The 20,668-nt window shown below is 37.7% G+C and overlaps 1 protein-coding gene and 1 long non-coding RNA gene across 2 annotated transcripts; both read right to left on the bottom strand.

The window, feature by feature from the left end:
- Positions 1 to 417: 417 nt before the first annotated feature.
- LOC133707230 (uncharacterized) lies at positions 418 to 3,350 on the bottom strand. Its single transcript, XM_062132780.1, has 3 exons — positions 3,028 to 3,350; positions 2,285 to 2,812; positions 418 to 2,036 (listed from the first exon to the last, which is right to left on the bottom strand). The coding sequence occupies exons 1-3, from the start codon at positions 3,338 to 3,340 to the stop codon at positions 724 to 726; spliced, it is 2,154 nt and encodes a 717-aa protein (XP_061988764.1). The 5' UTR covers positions 3,341 to 3,350; the 3' UTR covers positions 418 to 723.
- A 3,938-nt stretch (positions 3,351 to 7,288) lies between these two features.
- LOC133706688 (uncharacterized) lies at positions 7,289 to 10,067 on the bottom strand. Its single transcript, XR_009844673.1, has 4 exons — positions 9,510 to 10,067; positions 9,214 to 9,339; positions 8,083 to 8,190; positions 7,289 to 7,444 (listed from the first exon to the last, which is right to left on the bottom strand). It is a non-coding gene; the product is annotated as an uncharacterized LOC133706688 (long non-coding RNA).
- Positions 10,068 to 20,668: the final 10,601 nt, after the last annotated feature.

Here is a 20,668-nt window from a genome sequence, read left to right as displayed (position 1 = left end):
CTTTGCTAATTACTATTATATCCCTATTTTAATAAACTTTTTTAGTTGAAAATGATGTTCTTCTAGTTTTAGACCAACTAGGGAAACAAAGCCACATCTCTTAATAATTCTATAGATTAAGCAAACTACCTAGAAAAACAGTTGATATATACCGTTTCTTAATTTAATACTACAAGGAAAACACGCACTATATGTGTGCCTTTTATTTTAAAATCTTATTATACCCTTTCTTAATTTAATACTAGAAGAAAAACACGCACTGTGTGTGCCTTTTATTTTGAAAATAAATAAATAATAATAATGTGTAGAAAACATGGAGTGAAGGGTTAGAGGGAGAGTGAGAGATCTTAGGGAGAAATAAACTAAAAATATGATTTTTTTTTTATTAAAAAGTAATTCAAAATAACTTATAGTCTAAATGTGTAGTAATTCAACTGACAAAGTGAGTTCTTTTTATTATAATATGATAAATTAAAAAAAAAACATGAATAAACAAAGGTGAATGAGTGCACTTGCAGATTTTTTTATTTATTATTTAATTGCATTTTATATTTTGCCAACTTTGAATTGGAAGCAAAAAAAATATTTTAACAATTAGTTTAAAATGAATTTGCAGATATACAGAATAAGAAATAATTTAAACATGTGTAAGCGAGTGAAAAAGTCAATCATATATTAAGCAACTAGTCTTTCCAGATGGTTAAAATTCTATTCATTCAAGTCTTACTCATAAAAAGTGGAAGTAGTCTTACCAATCCTGTTGCTAGAACTGAGACAATAGCAAATAAGATCACTGCCATTGGGTCCCTCGAGCACTTCAAGTGGAGTGACAGAATACATATAGCGAGCCGATTTCCATTTACTAAAACGACAAGCTGTGACAACTGGAATCTCATCAATGGGAGCCGAGGGTATGCCAAGTACTTTAACATTCTTTTCAGCCATGTATTTAGCCATTTCGCAAACGTCTCCATCCTTGAAACATGCAATAGCCCGACTTAAAGCTGTATAACCTTGACCGGCTTTTTCTTCCAAAGCCTCTGGTCTCATCGACTGCACCAACTCCTTCGCAATATCCACATGCCCTTGTAAGATTGCAATGTTAAGAGCTGTGTCTCCATCAGCGTCTTTTATTTCTAAACCTTCTTTTCTCATTACTGGCACCAACTCTTTCACAATATCTACATATCCCTTCAATGCTGCTCGGTGAAGAGCATCGGAACCCTCTTTGTTTTTTATTTCCAAACCTTCTTGTCTCATCGATTGCACCAACTCCTTCGCAATATCCACATGCCCTTGTAAGATTGCAATGTTAAGAGCTGTGTCTCCATCAGCGTCTTTTATTTCTAAACCTTCTTTTCTCATTACTGGCACCAACTCTTTCACAATATCTACATATCCCTTCAATGCTGCTCGGTGAAGAGCATCGGAACCCTCTTTGTTTTTTATTTCCAAACCTTCTGGTCTCATCGATTGCACCAACTCCTTCGCAATATCCACATGCCCTTGTAAGATTGCAATGTTAAGAGCTGTGTCTCCATCAGCGTCTTTTATTTCTAAACCTTCTTTTCTCATTACTGGCACCAACTCCTTCACAACATCCCCATGCCCCTGCAGTACTGCTAGGTGAAGAGCTGTGGACCCTTCAGCGTTTTGTATCTCCAAAAGGCTGCCAAGTGTTTTCTCGTACTGGTCAACCATGTATTTGGCCCTTTTCATGAGGAATTCTTCACTGCCCCCTAAAGTTATACCAGAACCAAAAGCTGTGAAATCTTCAGCGGTTTTCAATTCCAAATCTTCTTGTCTCATTTTCAGCAACAACACCAATCCTTTGATAACATCCAAATGCCCTTTTCGGGCTACTATGTGAAGAGCAGTATCTCGATAGTCGTCTCTTGGATCTACTGCTGTTACTGCACCACATGGATTATCTAGTTCTCTAAGACACTCATTTGCCTTATCCCAATCACCATTTTCCACATAAGTGGTAAACGGGATATAACGCTCAAAGTCGTCATTGTCAATATTATTCTCACCTGCGAATGAATTTAATTTGTATTGATTAGTCATATACTCGATTAATATAATTGCTTGTCCACACAAACAATTCAAAATTGTTTTGTTTTACCCTGAATTATACTAAATCATTTATCCAGCAGCTTTTTCTGTTTGTAATTTACTTGACATGGATCAGGAAAAATTAATGTAATAACAAGAGAAAACAAAAATCGGTTGAAGACTGCAAATAATCGATCGAGTCTTTAATTTGAAAAGATGAGATTACCTTTTTCTTTTGTAACGAACTCTTTGACCATGGGCACATTCCGCTTATTGACTGCTAGGTGAAGAGCTGTGTAACCAGCATCGTTTTTTATTTTCAAGTCTTCTTGTCTCATCAACAACACCAACTCTTTCACAACATCGGCCTGCCCTTCCTGGACTGCTATATGAAGAGCTGTGTCACCATCATTGTCTTTTACTTCTCCCATCAACGGCACGGGCAACTCTTTCACAATATGTACATGCCCCTTCTCTGCTGCTAGATGAAGAGCTGTGTGACCAAAATCGTTTTTTGTTTTCAAATCTACTTGTGTCATGAAAGGCACCAACTCTTTCAGTACATGCATGTGCCCTTCCCAGGCTGCTACATGAAGAGCTATATATCCATATGTGTCTACTGCTTTTACTACTACTACACTGCGGATATCAACTTCTCCAAGACACTTCTTTGCCTTATCCCAATCACCACTGCTTACAGACTCAATGAACGATTTATAGCACATCAAGTGGTTGGCATTGTTCTCATCATATCCTGCATGCCAAGTATTTGCCAAAACATATTTAACTTATTAAATTTTTATTTTGTTCTCCTACCCCAATTCTTTTCTAGCGAGCTTTACCACAATTCTATCCATTTTTATTGTTTAAAAGATCAAGAGTAGTACAAGAAGCACAACGGCACATAATTCGGTATTGAGAAGCAACAACAAATTATTACTCATGAAACTGTAGTGTACTCAATCATACCTTGTACAACTTTGCACTCTTGTTCCAAAGCCTCCCAGGCATTTTTGGCCGTCTCAATTTCACTTATAAAAGAGAACAGTTCTCTCCCGCATGAATTTTGAATTGCATACAAAGCCTTGACATTCTTTTTGGTCCAGGCCTCATAATTAGTTTGATCATCTTCAATTTTTGGAGGTTCCACGATTGCTTCGACAGCCTCCCAGAGATTTTCAACCAACAAATAAGTTTTCAATCGTGATCTCCAATGTTTATAGTTACTACGGTCAAGAACTTCCAGAATAAGTGCATTAGAGCCAACTAGAGTACTTGCCATGCTAGCTATCAATCTGAAAATTTATTTGACGTCCAAGAGCTAGGTTAATCAAACCTATGTCGAGCATACGTGAAAATAAAAAAGTAGAATTAAGAAAGTAATTTGAATGAATTCAATTGTACTCACTTAAAAAATGCTGCTGCTCGTAGATGCCAATATGTGCACAGGACAGTAGGCATTGAGTGAAACTTCATATTTATAGATACATACAACTCCAATTAGAAGTATTAGTGTGGAGTTAATTACTCGGCAATTAAAAAAAAAAAATTAAAGGAAAGACTTGTCGCTGTTCATTGAGTATGAGGCCGTCCAAAAAGAGTAGAAACAAAAATTTAATAGGTGGAGCCTGAAATTGCGTCAGACTTTAATGATCAACATGTGATGCGCCACATGATCAACCGAGCTGTTATTGTGTTGTTAACATTTTACTATTTTAGTTCGGTGGCTTTAGAGTTATTAATTGATCAGATTCTAGTTGGCTTATGGAGTGACAGCAATTTAATATAATAAAAAATTGGGACAATGATAAAAGAGGTCATTTTAAAGTACCTAATGATAATCCAGATACCACAAATATCCCTATGATAATTAAGGTCACCTAATAACTACCTACCACTAGAGTTAAACTTAATTACAAAAACTGCCACGGGCAGTTCTCCCTCCCTCCCTCCCGTTAACTAAGCCCGTCTGAAACCTTATCCGAATATCCCTCTCTCTGGTAGCGTGCCGATTTCTGGGACTTGCTTCGGAGTTCCACGCGCCATCTTCGTCAACCGAGAGCCCATCGTCATCGACGAGGTCCGCACCGGAACTTCGCCCCGAGCAGCTCATTTCTGGCAAGGAGGACGCCGCTAACAACTTCTCGTGGCCATACACCACCGGCAAAGAGATCGTCGATCTCTGCTTGGATCGGATACGGAAGCTCGCCGACAACTGCACTGGGCTTCAGGGATTTCTGGTCTTCAATGTCGTCGGTGGTGATACCGGGTCGGGTCTCGGGTCACTTCTGCTGGAGGCTGGAGCAGTGTCCTCTCCACTCATTCTCTGCTTGAGCACATCGATGCGTCTGTTTTGCTCGATAATGAGGCCATCTACGACATCTGCCGCCGATCTCTGGACATTGAGCGTCCCACTTACACCAATCTCAATCGCCTCATCTCTCAGGTACTTTATTGAACACTTGTTATGCATAACTGATACTGATGTTATTTGAATATTGCTGAGGTAATTTTTTTTTCCCTTATTTTCTGGGTGTTGCTCGTTGATGGTTTGCTCATTGGGGAGTGGCAGTGTGAGTCAACAAGTTTTGCTGATATGAAGAGGGTATGGATTAACAAGAAGATGTCTTACATTTTCGAGGCACGTCCCTCTACCAACTTGGCCCTCTTTATGCAAGCATTGTATGCCCATTCAATTGGTAGGTTCTTGTATCATACGCTTGACTTGGATTACTTGTTGATCAACACCAGTAGGCACTTTAGTTTCGTTGATGGAATGTTGTAAATGCATGGATGGAAATTTTTCAGGTGTTGTGCTGTTAATCGTGGTAAATGGTCTGTTTGTATGTGAAAAACCTGCAGATAGAACTAAACCCAACTAGTATTGGTTCTCTTTTTTGTCATGCATATAGTACATTAGTACAAGTTGCTTGTTTAAGTACTGGTTGTATTTTTGAGCATTATGAGTGATATTTAGGAAACAGTAGGTTATATGTAGCTCATAGGCCTAAAAATTATCCATCTCTTCCACTAAATGGTTCTATGGGTTTTGGAAAAGTCTTATTGATGACCTGAAAATCTAATTTCTTAAATATGTAGCTCATGTTCCAACCCTGAGAATCCTGTTTCTGTTTTGTATTGTGTGAGCGAACTACCATATTGTATTGTGTTGATATTCATACTATCGAACATGTCACTGAAGTATTTCGCTGATTTGGTTAATCAACAGTTTTAGTAGCATGTGGTACCACCTATTTGCCAATGGGCTTGCAATCTTTAGTGCATAGTTAGATACGTAGTTCTTGTTTCACCCTTGAGAATTCTTTATCCCTTTGTTTTATATGAGTGGCCTATCTCAGAGTTTCGATGTGGTGCTTCATATTATCAAAATTGTTGAAATAGGAAGCCACATAATCTTGTGGGAAAACCATTCAAGCCTCGTTTTAAGATCTATCTATCTCTTGGTATGTATGGAGATTTTATTTTGAAGTATTGAACATGATTCGAGTTAGCTTTACCGGTGTGTTTCAATGAACATGGCACTACACCGTATCAACTATCAAATGGCACTGAACTACATAATATAATGGAATTGCGTCAATGGACTTGCGTGTGTTGAAATGAGTCAATGGACTTGCGTGTGTTGAATTGAGTCAATGGCCCCAAAGCGAGGTGTCAAGCTGGCCTTATATGAACTAGGACAGTTGAAGAGCCATAGATACAGTGACTTACGAATCATGTCATAATCATACTATTAAATTAGTCATCATTAATGCCCTAGTGCCCTACCAATGCAATTCTTTTAGAGGCTCCACAGCAAACAAGAAAGCATTGTTACAAGATGGTACAGTTCAGGTTTTAATTGATCTGTGTTGGGTTTTTGCAGGGGACGATTACAAGATTAAAGTTTGGAACTACAAGATGCATAGATCGATGTCTTTTTACTCTTCTCGGGCATCTAGATTATATTCGTCCCGTGCAATCTCACTTTTTTTATGCTTGAAGCTTTGTTGAAAGATTTGTACAATGATGTAAGTTTTATAATGGTCCATGCTACATGTGCTCTATGCACTATAGTCATTCTCATTAAGGTTTATGAACCATTCGTTTGAAGGCAATGATTTCTTATTCTTGGTCCCCATACAGAGGATTTCTTGCCAAATCATTGTTAACCTCAAGTCAATGTCAGTGACTTGGCTACTGATAGTTACTTGGTTAGTGACATGGTCAGTTACTTAGTGACATGTGATTAACAGTGGCTTGACTATTAACTTGTGACTTGGTTAGTGACATGTAATGTGACATGGTCAGTTACTTAGTTAGTGACATGTGATTAACAGTGACTTGGCTATTAACTTGTGACTTGGCTACTGACAGTTACTTGGTTAGTGACATGGTCAGTTACTTAGTTAGTGACATGTGATTAACAGTGACTTGGCTATTAACTTGTGACTTGGCTACTGACAGTTACTTGGTCAGTGACATGGTCAGTTACTTAGTTAGTGACATGTGATTAACAGTGACTTGGCTATTAACTTGTGACATGGTCAGTTACTTAGTTAGTGACATGTGATTAACAGTGACTTGGCTATCAACTTGTGACTTGGCTGCTGACAGTTACTTGGTCAGTGACATGATCAGTTACTTAGTTAGTGACATGTGATTAACAGTGACTTGGCTATTAACTTGTGACTTGGCTACTGACAGTTACTTGGTCAGTGACATGGTCAGTTACTTAGTTAGTGACATGTGATTAACAGTGACTTGGCTATTAACTTGTGACTGTCAGTGACATGTAATGTGACATGGTCAGTTACTTAGTTAGTGACATGTGATTAACAGTGACTTGGCTATTAACTTGTGACTCATCATATAATTAGCCACTGCAAAAGCATGAATTCCATAAAATGATCAGTAACTAAATTTTACAGATGTTAAAATGAAAGCTCATCTACTCATCAGATATCAAGTTGCTAAGAACTCCGGGAAAAAAAAATGTCATTTTAACCAAAAATAGCTTAAAAGAGACCAAAATCTTTACATGGTCTCCTATCTGGTCCTACAATTCGTCCAAGATCTTTACATGGTATTAAAATAAACATTACATCAGGTTCTCCTATCTGCAATACTATTTGGTCCTACAATTCGTCCAAGGCCTCTATATGAGTAAAACTATAAACAAACAACAACAACAACACCCCCCCCCCCCCCCCCCCAAAAAAAAAAAAAAACCAAAACCAAAACCCAATTCACAGATATTATGAAAGAGATAGTTGTTGCACCATGAAACCACTAAAGGCAAATTCTTACCAGTAATGGAAACTTTTAAGTATATATTAATTGCAAATGTTTCCAAATATTGACGAACTGCAGGTAAGTTGTTCCTCTGCAATAAATAAACAAGCAAATAATTAAACCTTGACAACTAGTTTACAACAAAAGTGATATTCCACAGTTTCTTGAAATCTAGAATCTGTTAAGGGGACAGCCTTCTCATCTGTGACTAATTTAGAAAACCGCATTGGATAATGGTCCAAGACCGATGTGTAGTTACCTAAAAACTGTTAGACTACATATTCAAATTACACAGTAGTCCAAAACAAGGGATTGTAGAAACATGGTCAACTTGCCCCAGGAAAGAAAAACATCGGACTATAACCTAGTTTACATCACCAAAAACATTTTTCAGAGAGGACTAAGGTCAAAGATTGGGACTCCCAATTATCATCCATTGTCATGCTTATTTTATTTTCATAATTAGTGTTTTGATAGGTATTTCATTTTAATGTCAATCTTTAGACTGAGCATGAATGACCAAAAGAGAGACAAAAATTAAGAATCAGGGATGGTAGACTTAAAATCTCAAAGAATATCCAGAAAGCAAAACAAGAATGACATTTCTCAGCAATTCTTGAAAAGTGATCTTAATGGTAGATTCAAAATCTTAAGGACAATAGATTCTATTGCAGTCATTAATTATAGGAGACAACCAAGGTGATATGGCATGATACAAACTTTACTTACAGAGAGGGATGTGTGCAAGCAACGTGCAACTTCTGAAACTATATCTTGACAAACGAAATGTGACAAAATACATATCATTTGCCATGCCCGTACCTTTCTTCTATGAATCTGTAGAAAAAATGTGGAAGAACAACCAAATTTAACATAAAGATAAACCAATTCTAATAAACATAAACAAACAGAGAGGTTGCTCCCACCAACCAGCCATCCACAACCCATTGGGTTGATGAACAAGGCTCTACTTATACCTTCAAGCATTTTCTACAGTATTTACAAGATTTTACACCATATAGATGGTTCAAATCTTCCATTATTAATTACAGGAGTCCAGTTTTGATTCTTCATTCCTTCCTGGTTCAATAATTTTTGCTCAGAATAAGTGAGGTCCCTTATTTAACAATATGAAGGGAAACGATACTCACTGCAACAAAAAACACGCACACAACTTCACCAGCACAAAATTCAAGAACAACCGCAAAACCCAACAAGACAAAAACCTCAGAGACCAAACACACAAGCTCAAAAATCTGCTTGCTTCCAACTTCATTTCAACTAAACTACACAAACCTTAATCTCAGCACATAGAAATGCTCAAAACTGAATGGGAAGTAAAGAATGACACAAAAATCCATTGAAGACGGCCTTTACATTTCAATTTACAAGATTGTTTCCAAGAGGCATCATTTTTAAGAGGGGAAACTGATTGACCTGTTGTCAATCAATTCAATTCTACATAGGCTTTTTTTTTTTTCCCAAGCAAAACTGTGGTTTCTTCCAGTTATGTCTTTTTCTGTAAACAAGCCTTACAACCAACTCATTACGAGCAGCAAACTCTTCAGATGAAAGCCCTTTAACCTGTGAGCAAATAGTAGCATTTATAAACCTCACTGCACAAACCCTAAGCAATCAAGAATTCTATACTAAACAGGCAAAATTGACAACTCAACTACACATGTTCTTCCACTTCAATTTACTATCGAGCACTAAAACACCGTATCCGAGTGCAATCATCTTTCAATTTTCAGTTTTAGAATGTAGCACACTAAACATCAATTTCTCAAACAGTTTTATGAAAATGCACAATTACTAAGAAGCACGATAATAGAATTGATTCAAACAGTGGAGGCCAACCTTCTTTACAGCCAATCTCTGCAACTTGGGAACCTCTTTAAGCAATCGAGCCTTGGTCCGGCGAATCACGGCATTCAGAGCAACTGCAAATGCCCTACTTTTCTTTTTTGAAGCAAGCTCCGCTTTCTGCAGATCAAAATTACTCAAAATTCAGTCTCAATTTGAAAAATAGGACCAAATCATAACTTAAATTCTAGTCAATTTCAAAGAGATTCGAAATTCTGAACTCTCAAAGAGATTTCATCGCTCTGAAACACACAGTTTGAATCAGAAAGAAACAGAGAAAGATACTGAACCTGAAGACCAGCTTCAATGTCGAACTCGACGGCAGAGTAGAGGCGAGCGAAGGCATCGTCGCCGGAGACATTAGAGTCCTTCTACTTGTCGATGCCGTATCGGTCGTACTTGTTGCAGATCGCGGCGAAGGCATCGTCGCCGGAGACGTTAGATTCCTTCCATTCTCGCCGACGGCGACGTGTTTCAGCAGATCATGGCGGAAGAAACCGATCAAAATTGTTTGAGATCTCAAGAGAGTGAGAGTGAAAAAGACCGTGAATTTTTTTCTATGAGGAATTTTATCTCCAACATCTGGTTCAACCTGAGGAAAGTGAAGAAGATAATGCAATGAGATTAACAGAGAGGAAATATCAGGTGGAATTAGAAATAAAGATTTTATAGCTTAAAGGGCAGAATTGGAATCAAAAAAATTTAAAAGTGACCTTTTTTAACATCACCTCATTATTAATAAGGACTAAATTAATATTACCGACAATTCATGATGGACCATTTTATCAAGTGGGAAACTAGGTGACATTTTTATCATATCACACTCTAATGTGACCTTTTCTATCATTTCCTTTAAAATTAAAACATGATTAAATTCATAAATCAAGTGAGTGAAAAAGTCAAAACACCATTAAAGTAAAAGTGTAGCCATTAAAGTAAAGTAGTAAATGTATATATTTGTGATTTATATTATAAAAAATAAATTAATATATTTATATAAATTAAATATATGTATATATTATTGGGGCGGGTTTGGGGATGGGGATCACAATACCATCCCCGCCCTATCCTCATTCCCCATTTGTCCCCGAATTCTCCCCCCATTAGGGGCGGGTATCCAATAAAGCTCCGCTCCGCTGGGGATTTTTGCCATCCCTAGATCAGAGCCACTATGCTCAATTACGAATCAATTTTTTTTTTTTTTAACAAGAAGGGAAAATATCTTTTAACTAAAAAAAAATATATATAAAATTGTTTCCTGTATAAGTTTTGGGTGGGCCTCGCTTCATTATCGAAGCCCAGAACCCACTTGGAGAAAAACCCAAGACCTGCTTCATTCAGATTGACGTTATAGGGATAAGTGGATAACGGTCTGCCCCAAAATTTGATTCTCAATTTTGATCACCTGTTCTGGTTTCTGAAAATATGATCGAAATCTTGATTGAACAGCCCTACAATATGATTGAAAATTGATCAGCCGTACAGGTTCTGGACTACTCTCTCTGTATCAACAAGAAGCAGAATATTTTTTTTTTTTTTTTTTCTATTCTGGTATTGTTTTGTTGATGGGATTTTGATAGCCTCTGAATGCGATAAGGTTCATCTCAAAATTTGCAATTCCTTCTTTCTTCCACCTTAAAAGAAAAACAGTTTTGGTTTCTTTCCAAAGAAAAGGGGGAAGAGTCTTTTAGTTCTCCAGCTCACGAAATAAGTCCAAATTGGGTTGAATTCTAGTGTATCTTGATATATTGTTTGCTTAGGTTAATTAAAACTTCAGAGCATTCCTTGTTGCCGTAGCAATCCTATGTTCAGAAGTCTAGATTAATCATACGTTTAGACCAAGAGTTGTAATATTGAGTTTTAAAGCCAGTGTCTCTGGTCCCCATAGGAGGTTTAAACATTCACAATTCAATATTAGCATATAACAAGAGGTAGAAGTCACATTCTTCTTGCCAATCTAGGTGTTGATATCGATCTAATTAACCTAAAGTTGGTTTTTTGGCCTTTGGTTATGTGATTTAGTAGTGTCAATTGTCCTTTTGCCACCCTAAGTAAAGCTGGCACATTCATATACGTTGGGGCTATTAAGCTTTCATTGCCTAGTTCTTATCGGCATTGTCCTTAAACTAGGGGAATACACATCAAATATGCGCTTGTTTGACTTGCAAGGTCCTCAGTATTATGCATATTCCTATGATGAGTACTCAAAAATAGTCATCATTCCTTATGAATAAAGCAATCTTATATTCGGTAGTATACTTGTTTTTATCGTGTGTTCAGTGGCTGTCTAAATCAATTCCATTGCTCGTTAAGATATCATTTTGCTATTTAGCTAAGTGTGTAAAGTCAATTACAGTAACTTTGCTATTAAATAACTATGAAAGCTTTGTTTAGGTTGCATATTTTTTGCATTTTTGTTAAACAATATTTTATAGTTTTGGTCTTGGGGATGGAAATTTCATATTGACCAAATTTTAAAGGGAGAGAAAAATGTGTGTACAACTCAGCTGATAATTTTTGTGAATCTTTTCCATAAAGGTGTCATGCATGTTGAAGTTGGAAATTTGGCAAATTAAGAGGAGTAGAAGGAAGTTAATTTTTCTTGCACTTATCAAAACCATTTTGGCCTTCCTGGATAAATACTAATTTGTTTAATATTTCATTACCTTGTTCTGCTTTAGCTGTTTGTGTCTTCAGTGAAGTGGTTATTAAATACCTTATGTTCTTAAGTATCTTTAGGTGCATTGCCTGTTTCTGAATAGTATAAGATAGAACATCCAGATCAGTTTATTCATTCTCTTCTGCATATTAATAAATGTCTCATAGATGAGCACAATTGCATATGGCCTTTTGATAAAAACCATGTTGAAGATAAGCACCAAACACTTTATAATATTAAGTTAAGAACGCAAACTGTCTGCATTTCAGAATTTATACCTTACCAAGAATTAACAGTACTACCTCCCAATTCTATATATATATTTTAGCTATATATATTCAAGGTTCTTCTAGTCAATGCACTTATATGATTGTCATCCTAAGAAAACTCGATGTTCTTGAATCAGTGGGAGTATCTTTCAGGTTATTTATTGTTAGGTTTGGCTATATTGCTGTAAACAATGAAGTTTTCTAGATTAAGTGTTCATGACACAATTCATCAAAAGTTTCTTTTCAAACAATTTTCTGAGAGTTTTTTCTTCATTTGTTCTGCACTTCATTGAATTCACCAAGTCTAATGCTGCTAAGAGTAATGTCTGCAGAAATTACATTTTTCTTGAACTCTTTTTATGGATTAAACAGCATTAGTTTCAGGTATTGGTTTTCATAACCATTAGTTGGACCAAATTCATTCTGCTTTAAGTCATGTTAAGATTGTTGGAGTACTGGCAGATTTGTTGCTTTAGATTAGTGGGAGGCCTAAATTGATATTCTGAATCAATAAATTTTTAATGCTGCAAACGTTATTGAACTTTAAATCAGTTAACATTAACTTTTGAAGTTCCTATTTTAGGATTTTGTTATGCAAGTTCTGACTTAAGTAGCAGTGTTGAATTTCCTGCATTCATTTCATCTTACTCGAGTGAGCTACTTCAGATTTGTAGCGTTATTTGCAGATATATTACAACATGCTGATGAAACTTGCGTTGAGCTTCTTTAGAAGCCTTAAGTTGCAGATTCTTTGGTTAGAATAATCCTTATGAACGGATCATGCATTGTTTACTTGCATTACAGATTATTATTGTAAGTAAACTGAATTTTCATGTACAGTAGATTGATAGATGGCTCCTGTGTTCTGTGAAAGGTTATATTATAATTACAGGGTGCTGATGCTTAGTTAAGTGTTTGATTTCCTGCAGTTTAATATGATCAATCATAGAATGACTGAATTTAGGGATGGTTTTATGATTCTAGCTTGTCTATGTGCATGTTTCATAATTACTACATCTGATACAGTAGCATTCTTGTTGTTTGAACATTGATAGTCCAAGTGGGAGCGAGACTGTAAGAATAATGTGGACTTATCAATGTTCACTATGAACCACAACATCTTAGCTACCTGTTTGCAGAATAAGTAATTAGAATGCTTGAATTGTCAATTCCATGACCTTTTTACTATATAATTAGTACTGAATATGGTATCTATTATAGAGTAATCCTAAATGTACATGAATAGTTTGACAAATGCCTATATTGATTAGGACTAAGAATCCTTTATGGGAGGTACTTAGTCTTGTAATGCCTATATATATAGTCTTAGATCCCTGCTCTTTCAATCATTACGTGATTCATACTCTGCTCCATAAGAGAGCATACAGGATTGAACAGAGGAGAAGATCTATCATGACTAAACCAAGTTATTATATATATAATATATATTTTGTTCATCTTAACCAAGTTATTATATATATAATATATATTTTGTTCATCTTATCGTTATGCACATGCTAGTTGTATTTACATATTGTGTTCTTAAGATTGAGTACTAACACATATTTGCATCTACATAGAATTCACTAGATGTATAATTACATGATCATTCTGGACTAATCTAGACTAAGTACTTCAGAACATATTCTAGACTAATTTAGATAACTAGAGAATGAGTTAGAAAGCTCCAATGTGCATTACTGTTTTAATAGCAATAAACAAAGCTCGAGAAAGGACCTTAAACTGGTAGCTCTTATAACCTTCCCCCTTCTTGGAGCAGCTGCACTTCTATTACTCTTTCTATTTGTATTTGTACTAAAAAGAAAAGAGAAGCATCCACATCTATAAGAAAGCAACATGGAGGAGATCTTTGATTATGTATTTAGGTTAAATGGAAAAACCATGTATGAGGAAATCATAAATGCAACCGAAGATTTTGATTCTTTGTATTGCATTGGAAAGGGAGGACATGGACATGTCTATCGAGCAAGTTTGTCATCTGCCAACACAGTAGCTGTGAAGAAACTCCATCTGCTACAAAGTGATGACAAGAATTTTCAAAAGGAATTCTTGAATGAAGTCAGGGAACTAACTGAAATGCGACACCATAACATTGTGAAGCTCTTAGGTTTTTGTTCGCATAGACGACACTCGTTTTTGGTTTATGAATATCTAGAAAGGGGTAGGTTGGCCACAATGCTGGGCAAAGATGATGAAGCTGGGGAGTTTTTTTTTTATATATATTTTTTTTAATATTTTTTTTTTAAACGATGAAGCGGAGTTGGAGTGGAGTAAAAGGTTAAATATCAAAAGCAGAGGTGTTGCTCATGCCTTGTGTTACATGCACCACGATTGCTTGCCACCAATTGTGCATCAAGACATATCGAGCAAGAACATTTTGCTGGATTCTGAATGAGTCTTAGTGTTTCAGATTTTGGCACAGCTAAGTTCTTAAATTTAGAGTCAGCGAATTGGACTGTCCTTGCAGGCACATATGGTTATATAGCACCAGGTAATATTTTTTTCTCTTCTCTGTATGGGACTTTTATTTTTATGCTGTTGCAGTTTCATCTAATGCACTCTTTGGTTCTGTTTTTTTTCAAATTTCAGAACAAACTGATTTCTTCGAATCTTTTTCCTATTCTATACTGTTGTACTGGTGTGGCTATTGGTTTAACTTCATAATCAATTTATGGAAATTTCCTAAGTGACTTGTGATTGTTGTCTTTCTCTTGTCTAAAACAAAGTAAGACACCGAGATTGTGCATGATTGGATTTCTTAAAACTTAAGTCATTGTATAATTATAATATGCCTCATTTTGGTACTGATAGTTCAACTTTTATGACCTTTTTGTTAGCAGTCCTTGCTTATACAATGCAAGTGAATGAGAAATGTGATGTCTACAGCTTTGGACTTTGGAGTGGTAACACTGGAAATAATTATGGGAAGGCATCCAGGAGGATCTTCTCTTACCTTTACTATCAGGATCGTCATCATCACCTGTGTTACCAGCCCATCAAATGCAAATTGTGGACGTTTTGGACCAACGTATTGCTGCTCCTACAGATGAAGTTGCAGGGAAGGTACCCTTTCTTGTGAAGACAGCATTTTCATGCTTGAATTCCAGTCCTGAATGTCGTCCAACAATGAAACAAGTTTCTCAACAACTAGAAACTCAGAGGCTGCATTTGTCAAAACCATTATATCTGAGATGTTGCTTACACTCAGTGGTTACCTGTGGTGAATTGCTTACCGTCAATGGTTTGACTACCTGTGATGTTGAGAATAAGGGAATGTACTTCTTTCATTATTGTAATTATACTTCATATACTTGTGTACTATGGCTCATATTGTTCTAACAATGTACTATGACTAATAGAACAGAGATTTTTGTTTGCTACAAGTAAATAAAGAAGGAATTTTCCTACAAAGAATGGAGGCCATTACTTTATTGAAGTGCGACGGCGGATTTTTGACTTCTGAGCATCAATTGTGATGCGGTGATGATTGCATGGCCGGCCACGCTGTATATGGTTAGTAAAAACATCATATATTTACACGAGTTACTTATATACTTGTACATGTTGTAAATCTTTGATATCAAATGAAATTTCATTTCTAGCTATATTGCATAAAAAATCAGATCATTACGGACCTACTTTAAATGTATAGCATAATCATTTCATTTCATCCTTTTAAATGAGTGATCCCAATTTCCAAATATGTAATCTTCTTCTAGCAAAAAGAGAGATTTGCGCGCTGCTCAAAAATATATTATGAAGTAGGTCTTGTTTAAGGAAAACCAAAATTGGGAGAGAATTGAGTCGTGCTTTCATTGATAATAGGAGCCTCTTTATATAGAGAATTACAAGACATAGAATCAGAGTTGTGCAAGGAAAGATAATCGTACAATTAATCGGATATCTCCGAGAATATCTCTAATTCTAAACTCTATTACTATTAGGTCAAGTAACCTAGAGTTTGGGCCAGACATATATTCTGGATTTACTTGAACACTCCCCCTTGTGTCGCCCAAACGTGGTGCTCCTCTCGTTGCCTCATTAAAAACCTTGCCTAGTAACAAAAACCCTGTGGGACAAAAATAACATCGGTTGAAGGGGAAAAAGAGCACAACACACCCTTCACGTTTCAAGACCTTACATGTAGACACCTCCCCCTGATGTCTGCATCTTCCCCTGATGACTGCGGTCATTGGAGTTCGGATAACTTCCACAAACGATGCTACCAACATGTTTCTCGAAAGTGGAATTTAGGCAATGACTTAGTGAGCAAGTCTGCCATACTGTCCTCAGATCGAACATAGTTCACTTTGATATTGAGGAGAGTCTGTTGTTGTTAATTATGCTTGGTGTTGTCGCTTTTGATGTAGCCTTGCTTCATTTATTCAAAACAAGCAGCATTATCTTAAATGCTCGTAGGCTTATCTGTGGTAGACTTCAAACCACAATTGTTCGAACATACGTAATTATGGATCCAATCCATATACATTCATGAACCACTTCGTGAAGAGCAATAATCTCTACATTGTTCGAAGATATAGTGACTAGGGTCTATTCTGTAGACCTCCAAGATATCACGGTCTTTACCCATGGTGAACACTTAACCAGTTTGGGAATGACCTTTGTGTGGGTCAGAGAGATACCCAATATCAGCAAAACCTTCCAAAATACATGTTGTTTTGGGATGGGGATAGAGGACGCGGGCCAATGTTGGCGGCGTTCCTGGTGTGTGATGGCTCTGAATCCATCGTCTCTCTGTAGGGATAGAACAAACCCATATCAATTGTACATCTCAAGTACCGAAGGATATCTTTTACACCAATCCAATGGCGTCGCGTTGGCGCAAAGCTATACCTTAGCTAACAAGTTCATAACATATGAGATGTCCAGTCTTGTGCATTGAGCTAAGTACAATAATGCGCCTATTGTACTTATGTAGGGCACTTCCGCCTTTAGCACATCTTCGCCATCATCCTTCGGACGAAGAGGATCATTTTTAGGATCAAGACTACGCATGATCATGGGGGTGCTTGAAGGCTTGACCTTGTCAAAATGCCTAAGTATCTATCAACACGATGCTCAAGTTCCAAACCGAGACATAATCGTGTTCTCCCAAAATCCTTCATCTCAAACTCGGATTTCAAGTGTTCAGCGGTTTCCCTTAACTCTTTAAGGGCTTCCAATAAAGATCATGTCCAACATGAACCGCGATAGAATCCGAAACTTGTTATGGAAACGCGTGGGCATATCCCTTCCCAATCAAGTAGTCACTTTAGTGAGCGTTTCAACCTCTTTGTAAAACGCGCTCCGTGGTCTAGAGCCACTTGACTTGGGTAAATGAAGTTCACCATGAACCTTCATATATATTCCGTATCTAGATCCCCATAGAGATACGTAGTGACCACATTCGTAAGCTGCATGTTCAGTTATTCGGAAACTACCAAACTGACAAGGTAGTGGAGTGCAATGACATCCATTACGAGAGAATATGTCTCATCGTAGTCGATTCCAGGGCGTTTTGTGAGAAGCCTTGCGCCATAAGGCGAGATTGCCATATCTTTTTCTCATCACGTTTTCTAACGAAGACCCATTAGCTAATAGGTTTTATGTTAGGAGGTGTTGGCATCACTGGCACAGAAACCTTCCTCTTCGTTAGAGAATCCAACTTAACCTGGATCGCATCTTTCCATTTAGGCCAAATTTCTCTACGTTGGCATTCATTCATCAATGGAGCGTGGTTCGATATCATCAGACTCAACAAACTCATGTGCAACGAAATGCGCAACTACATTATCAATTATGATGGAGTTTCTATCTCACGTCTCATGTACACTAGTGTAATTTTCATAGAGCTTTATATTCTAAGGAATAGGTTCTGACGTTGAGGCGTCCCCCAACGATAACCATAATCCGGAAGATTCTCATGAGACGGATTTTGAGTCTTGATGATCAAAGGATTGAAATGTGCCAAAGTATCCTTCGAACGCACGGGCCTCCCATGCATCCTTGCTGGGGCCATGGCCTATAGCGCCAGAGTGCCACTCTCTTTGGCGTTGGCGCCATGCCTACTTCCTTGTAGGGTGGCGCTACGTCCTCTCGTACGGACGTCCTTCCTTGCAGGCATATTTGCAGCAGATGTGTGATCTCATCACTTTAATGAGGATCGAGATGAGACATAGTGGGGACAGACCACGATAATTCCTGTCGTTCCTGCTAAACATCTGTGTTCTTATCTCCCCCTAACGACGGGAAGACTGTCTCATCAAAGTGACATCCGCAAATCTAGCGGTAAGGAGATCGCCTAGCAAGGGCATTAAGTGGCGGACGATTGTTGGAGTCTCAAATCCAACGTAGTTGCCCATTCGTCTGTAAGGACCCATCACAGGGCGTTGTGGCGGTGCAATTGACACATAAATGACACACTCAAATATGCGTAAGTACGATACTTGTACCCAGTCACTAGCTGTAACGCAGAGGTAGATTGAGTGGTAGTGGGTCGTAGATGAATTAGCATAGCTGCATGCGATATTGCATCACTCCAAGCGGATATAAGGAGATTGGTGTTCATTACCAATGTCCGGACTACCATCGTAGTCGTTTCCGCGAGACCATTTGGGTGTGTTCATGGGAATATGATGTCCAACATCAGTCCCATTGCAATAACCATCGAAAGTCTTCGATGTAAACTCTCTAGCATCGTCAAGTCCAATTGACGGAATACGATGATCCGGGGAGTGAGCCCGTTGTCATATGATATTTGCTAAGAGTGTAGCATAAGCAGCATTACAAGTGGACAATGGCACAACATGTGACCAGCGTGTTTGCGTGTCAACCAATAATCATGAGATATTTAAACGTCCGCAAGTTGGTTGAATCAGTCCACAGAATCCCCATGGATTCTATGTAAGAACAGAATGAGTATTTTCATATCCTTTGCATAGGACAGTCTCAGTCCTAACTTCCCTAAGGAACAGGCTTTGTAAAACGAGCGAGAGGCTTTAGAAGCAACCAATGAAGATTTTGGTTGTGACTGAGCGTCTGAAACGTTATTTGAAGCAAAGTTGGTGATTGCAGCATCACCTAAGGCGCCATCACCATGATGGACGCCATCCATGGAGTCATGGATAGGGACTGTGCCAGCCCTAGGCTGGTGGTGGACGGCGGCGGCACTAGAGACAGCGGCGGCGGTCACACTTAGTCGAGGAATCAACTTTTGATTCATGCTTCGTTTCGCTCGAAAGAAAGGATGTCTATGTGAAGTCTTTAGTAGACGGATCATCATATCATAACTAGGATGACCTATCCTGTCGTGACAAAGCCAATATGTGTCTAAATCCTCTCATAACTTTATTGGATTTAATAGCTCGAATAGTGACATAGGATCCACTAGAGAGACACATAAACTTCTCTAAGATGCGCATTTGTTCGCAATCATTAGAGGTATTGCAAAGGAGCTTATTTCCGTTCTCTACATGCGTTGGCTATTCATAGGTGCGAATTGCCCTAAGAGCGTAAAGAGTTTTTGTGACAGTAATCAAGGTGCCATTTGGCAAGGGGAACTTGGGCTATTCCATGTCCTTGAATTAATATTGATGACCCAGACATCGTAGTCACAAAAGTAATATGCTCAGAATCAAAATTGAGTCATAATGAAAAGAACTCAAAATTTTATTCATAAGCCAACGGAGTACATCATTGTCTCTTAACCATTAGGAGAATCTAATCCAAATGCTAGCTAATGCAAAACAAAGGTAGTCGTTTGACTTCTTTCGGTAACTCCAAAATAAATATGACCAGGTGAGTAGAGAGATGTCGGTGGAGCAAAGCTCGCTTAAGTACCATTTATCTCAAAACCTTCGTCCTAGACATCATACTGATTTTGAATGAGCCTATGTGAAGAAAAACTAAACCAATGACATTTACTACAAAAATATATGACAATTGCCTATTACATCTCTTGGAAAAATAAAGACTTAAACAAAATTGGCGATCTATTGATCCCAGCCAGATTTGTTGTCTTCAACCCTTCACTCTAGATCATCTTCATGATCTTCTTGTTCCACATAGTGAGCTTCTCTTGCTTCACAATATGTTTTGTAGGCGGTGACAATTTATTCATGAGCTCTACGAATGTGTGCCCAATGACCGGATACTCCACATCGAGAACCTACATCTCTTTGCTCAAACTCCATTGATTGAGGCGCTTTGAAAGGCGTTGCCTCCCTCTCTCTTTCCACGTTGACCTCTTCAGTTCCGTGTTCGCCTATTTTGGCGGTTACCTTCCCAAGTCCAGAAGTATCCCTAAGATTAGGGTTTCACTCTTAGCGCCCTCTCTTAGGGGCGCGACTATAATTGGATTCCGGAATATGCTCTGTTTCCATGGATCTCGAATTATAGTTCTTCACAAGGATGTTGTCATGCTTTTCAGCGACATTCATAGCTCCAATAAGCTCAAGAAACCTTGTAATCCGTCCTGCAGTAACATTGATTCGATAGTTCT

The sequence above is a fragment of the Rosa rugosa genome, chromosome 4, assembly GCF_958449725.1.
Source record: "Rosa rugosa chromosome 4, drRosRugo1.1, whole genome shotgun sequence".
Lineage (NCBI taxonomy): Eukaryota > Viridiplantae > Streptophyta > Magnoliopsida > Rosales > Rosaceae > Rosa > Rosa rugosa.
The sequence above is the reverse complement of the archived record's forward strand: the minus strand, read 5'-3'. Positions and strand labels throughout refer to the sequence as shown.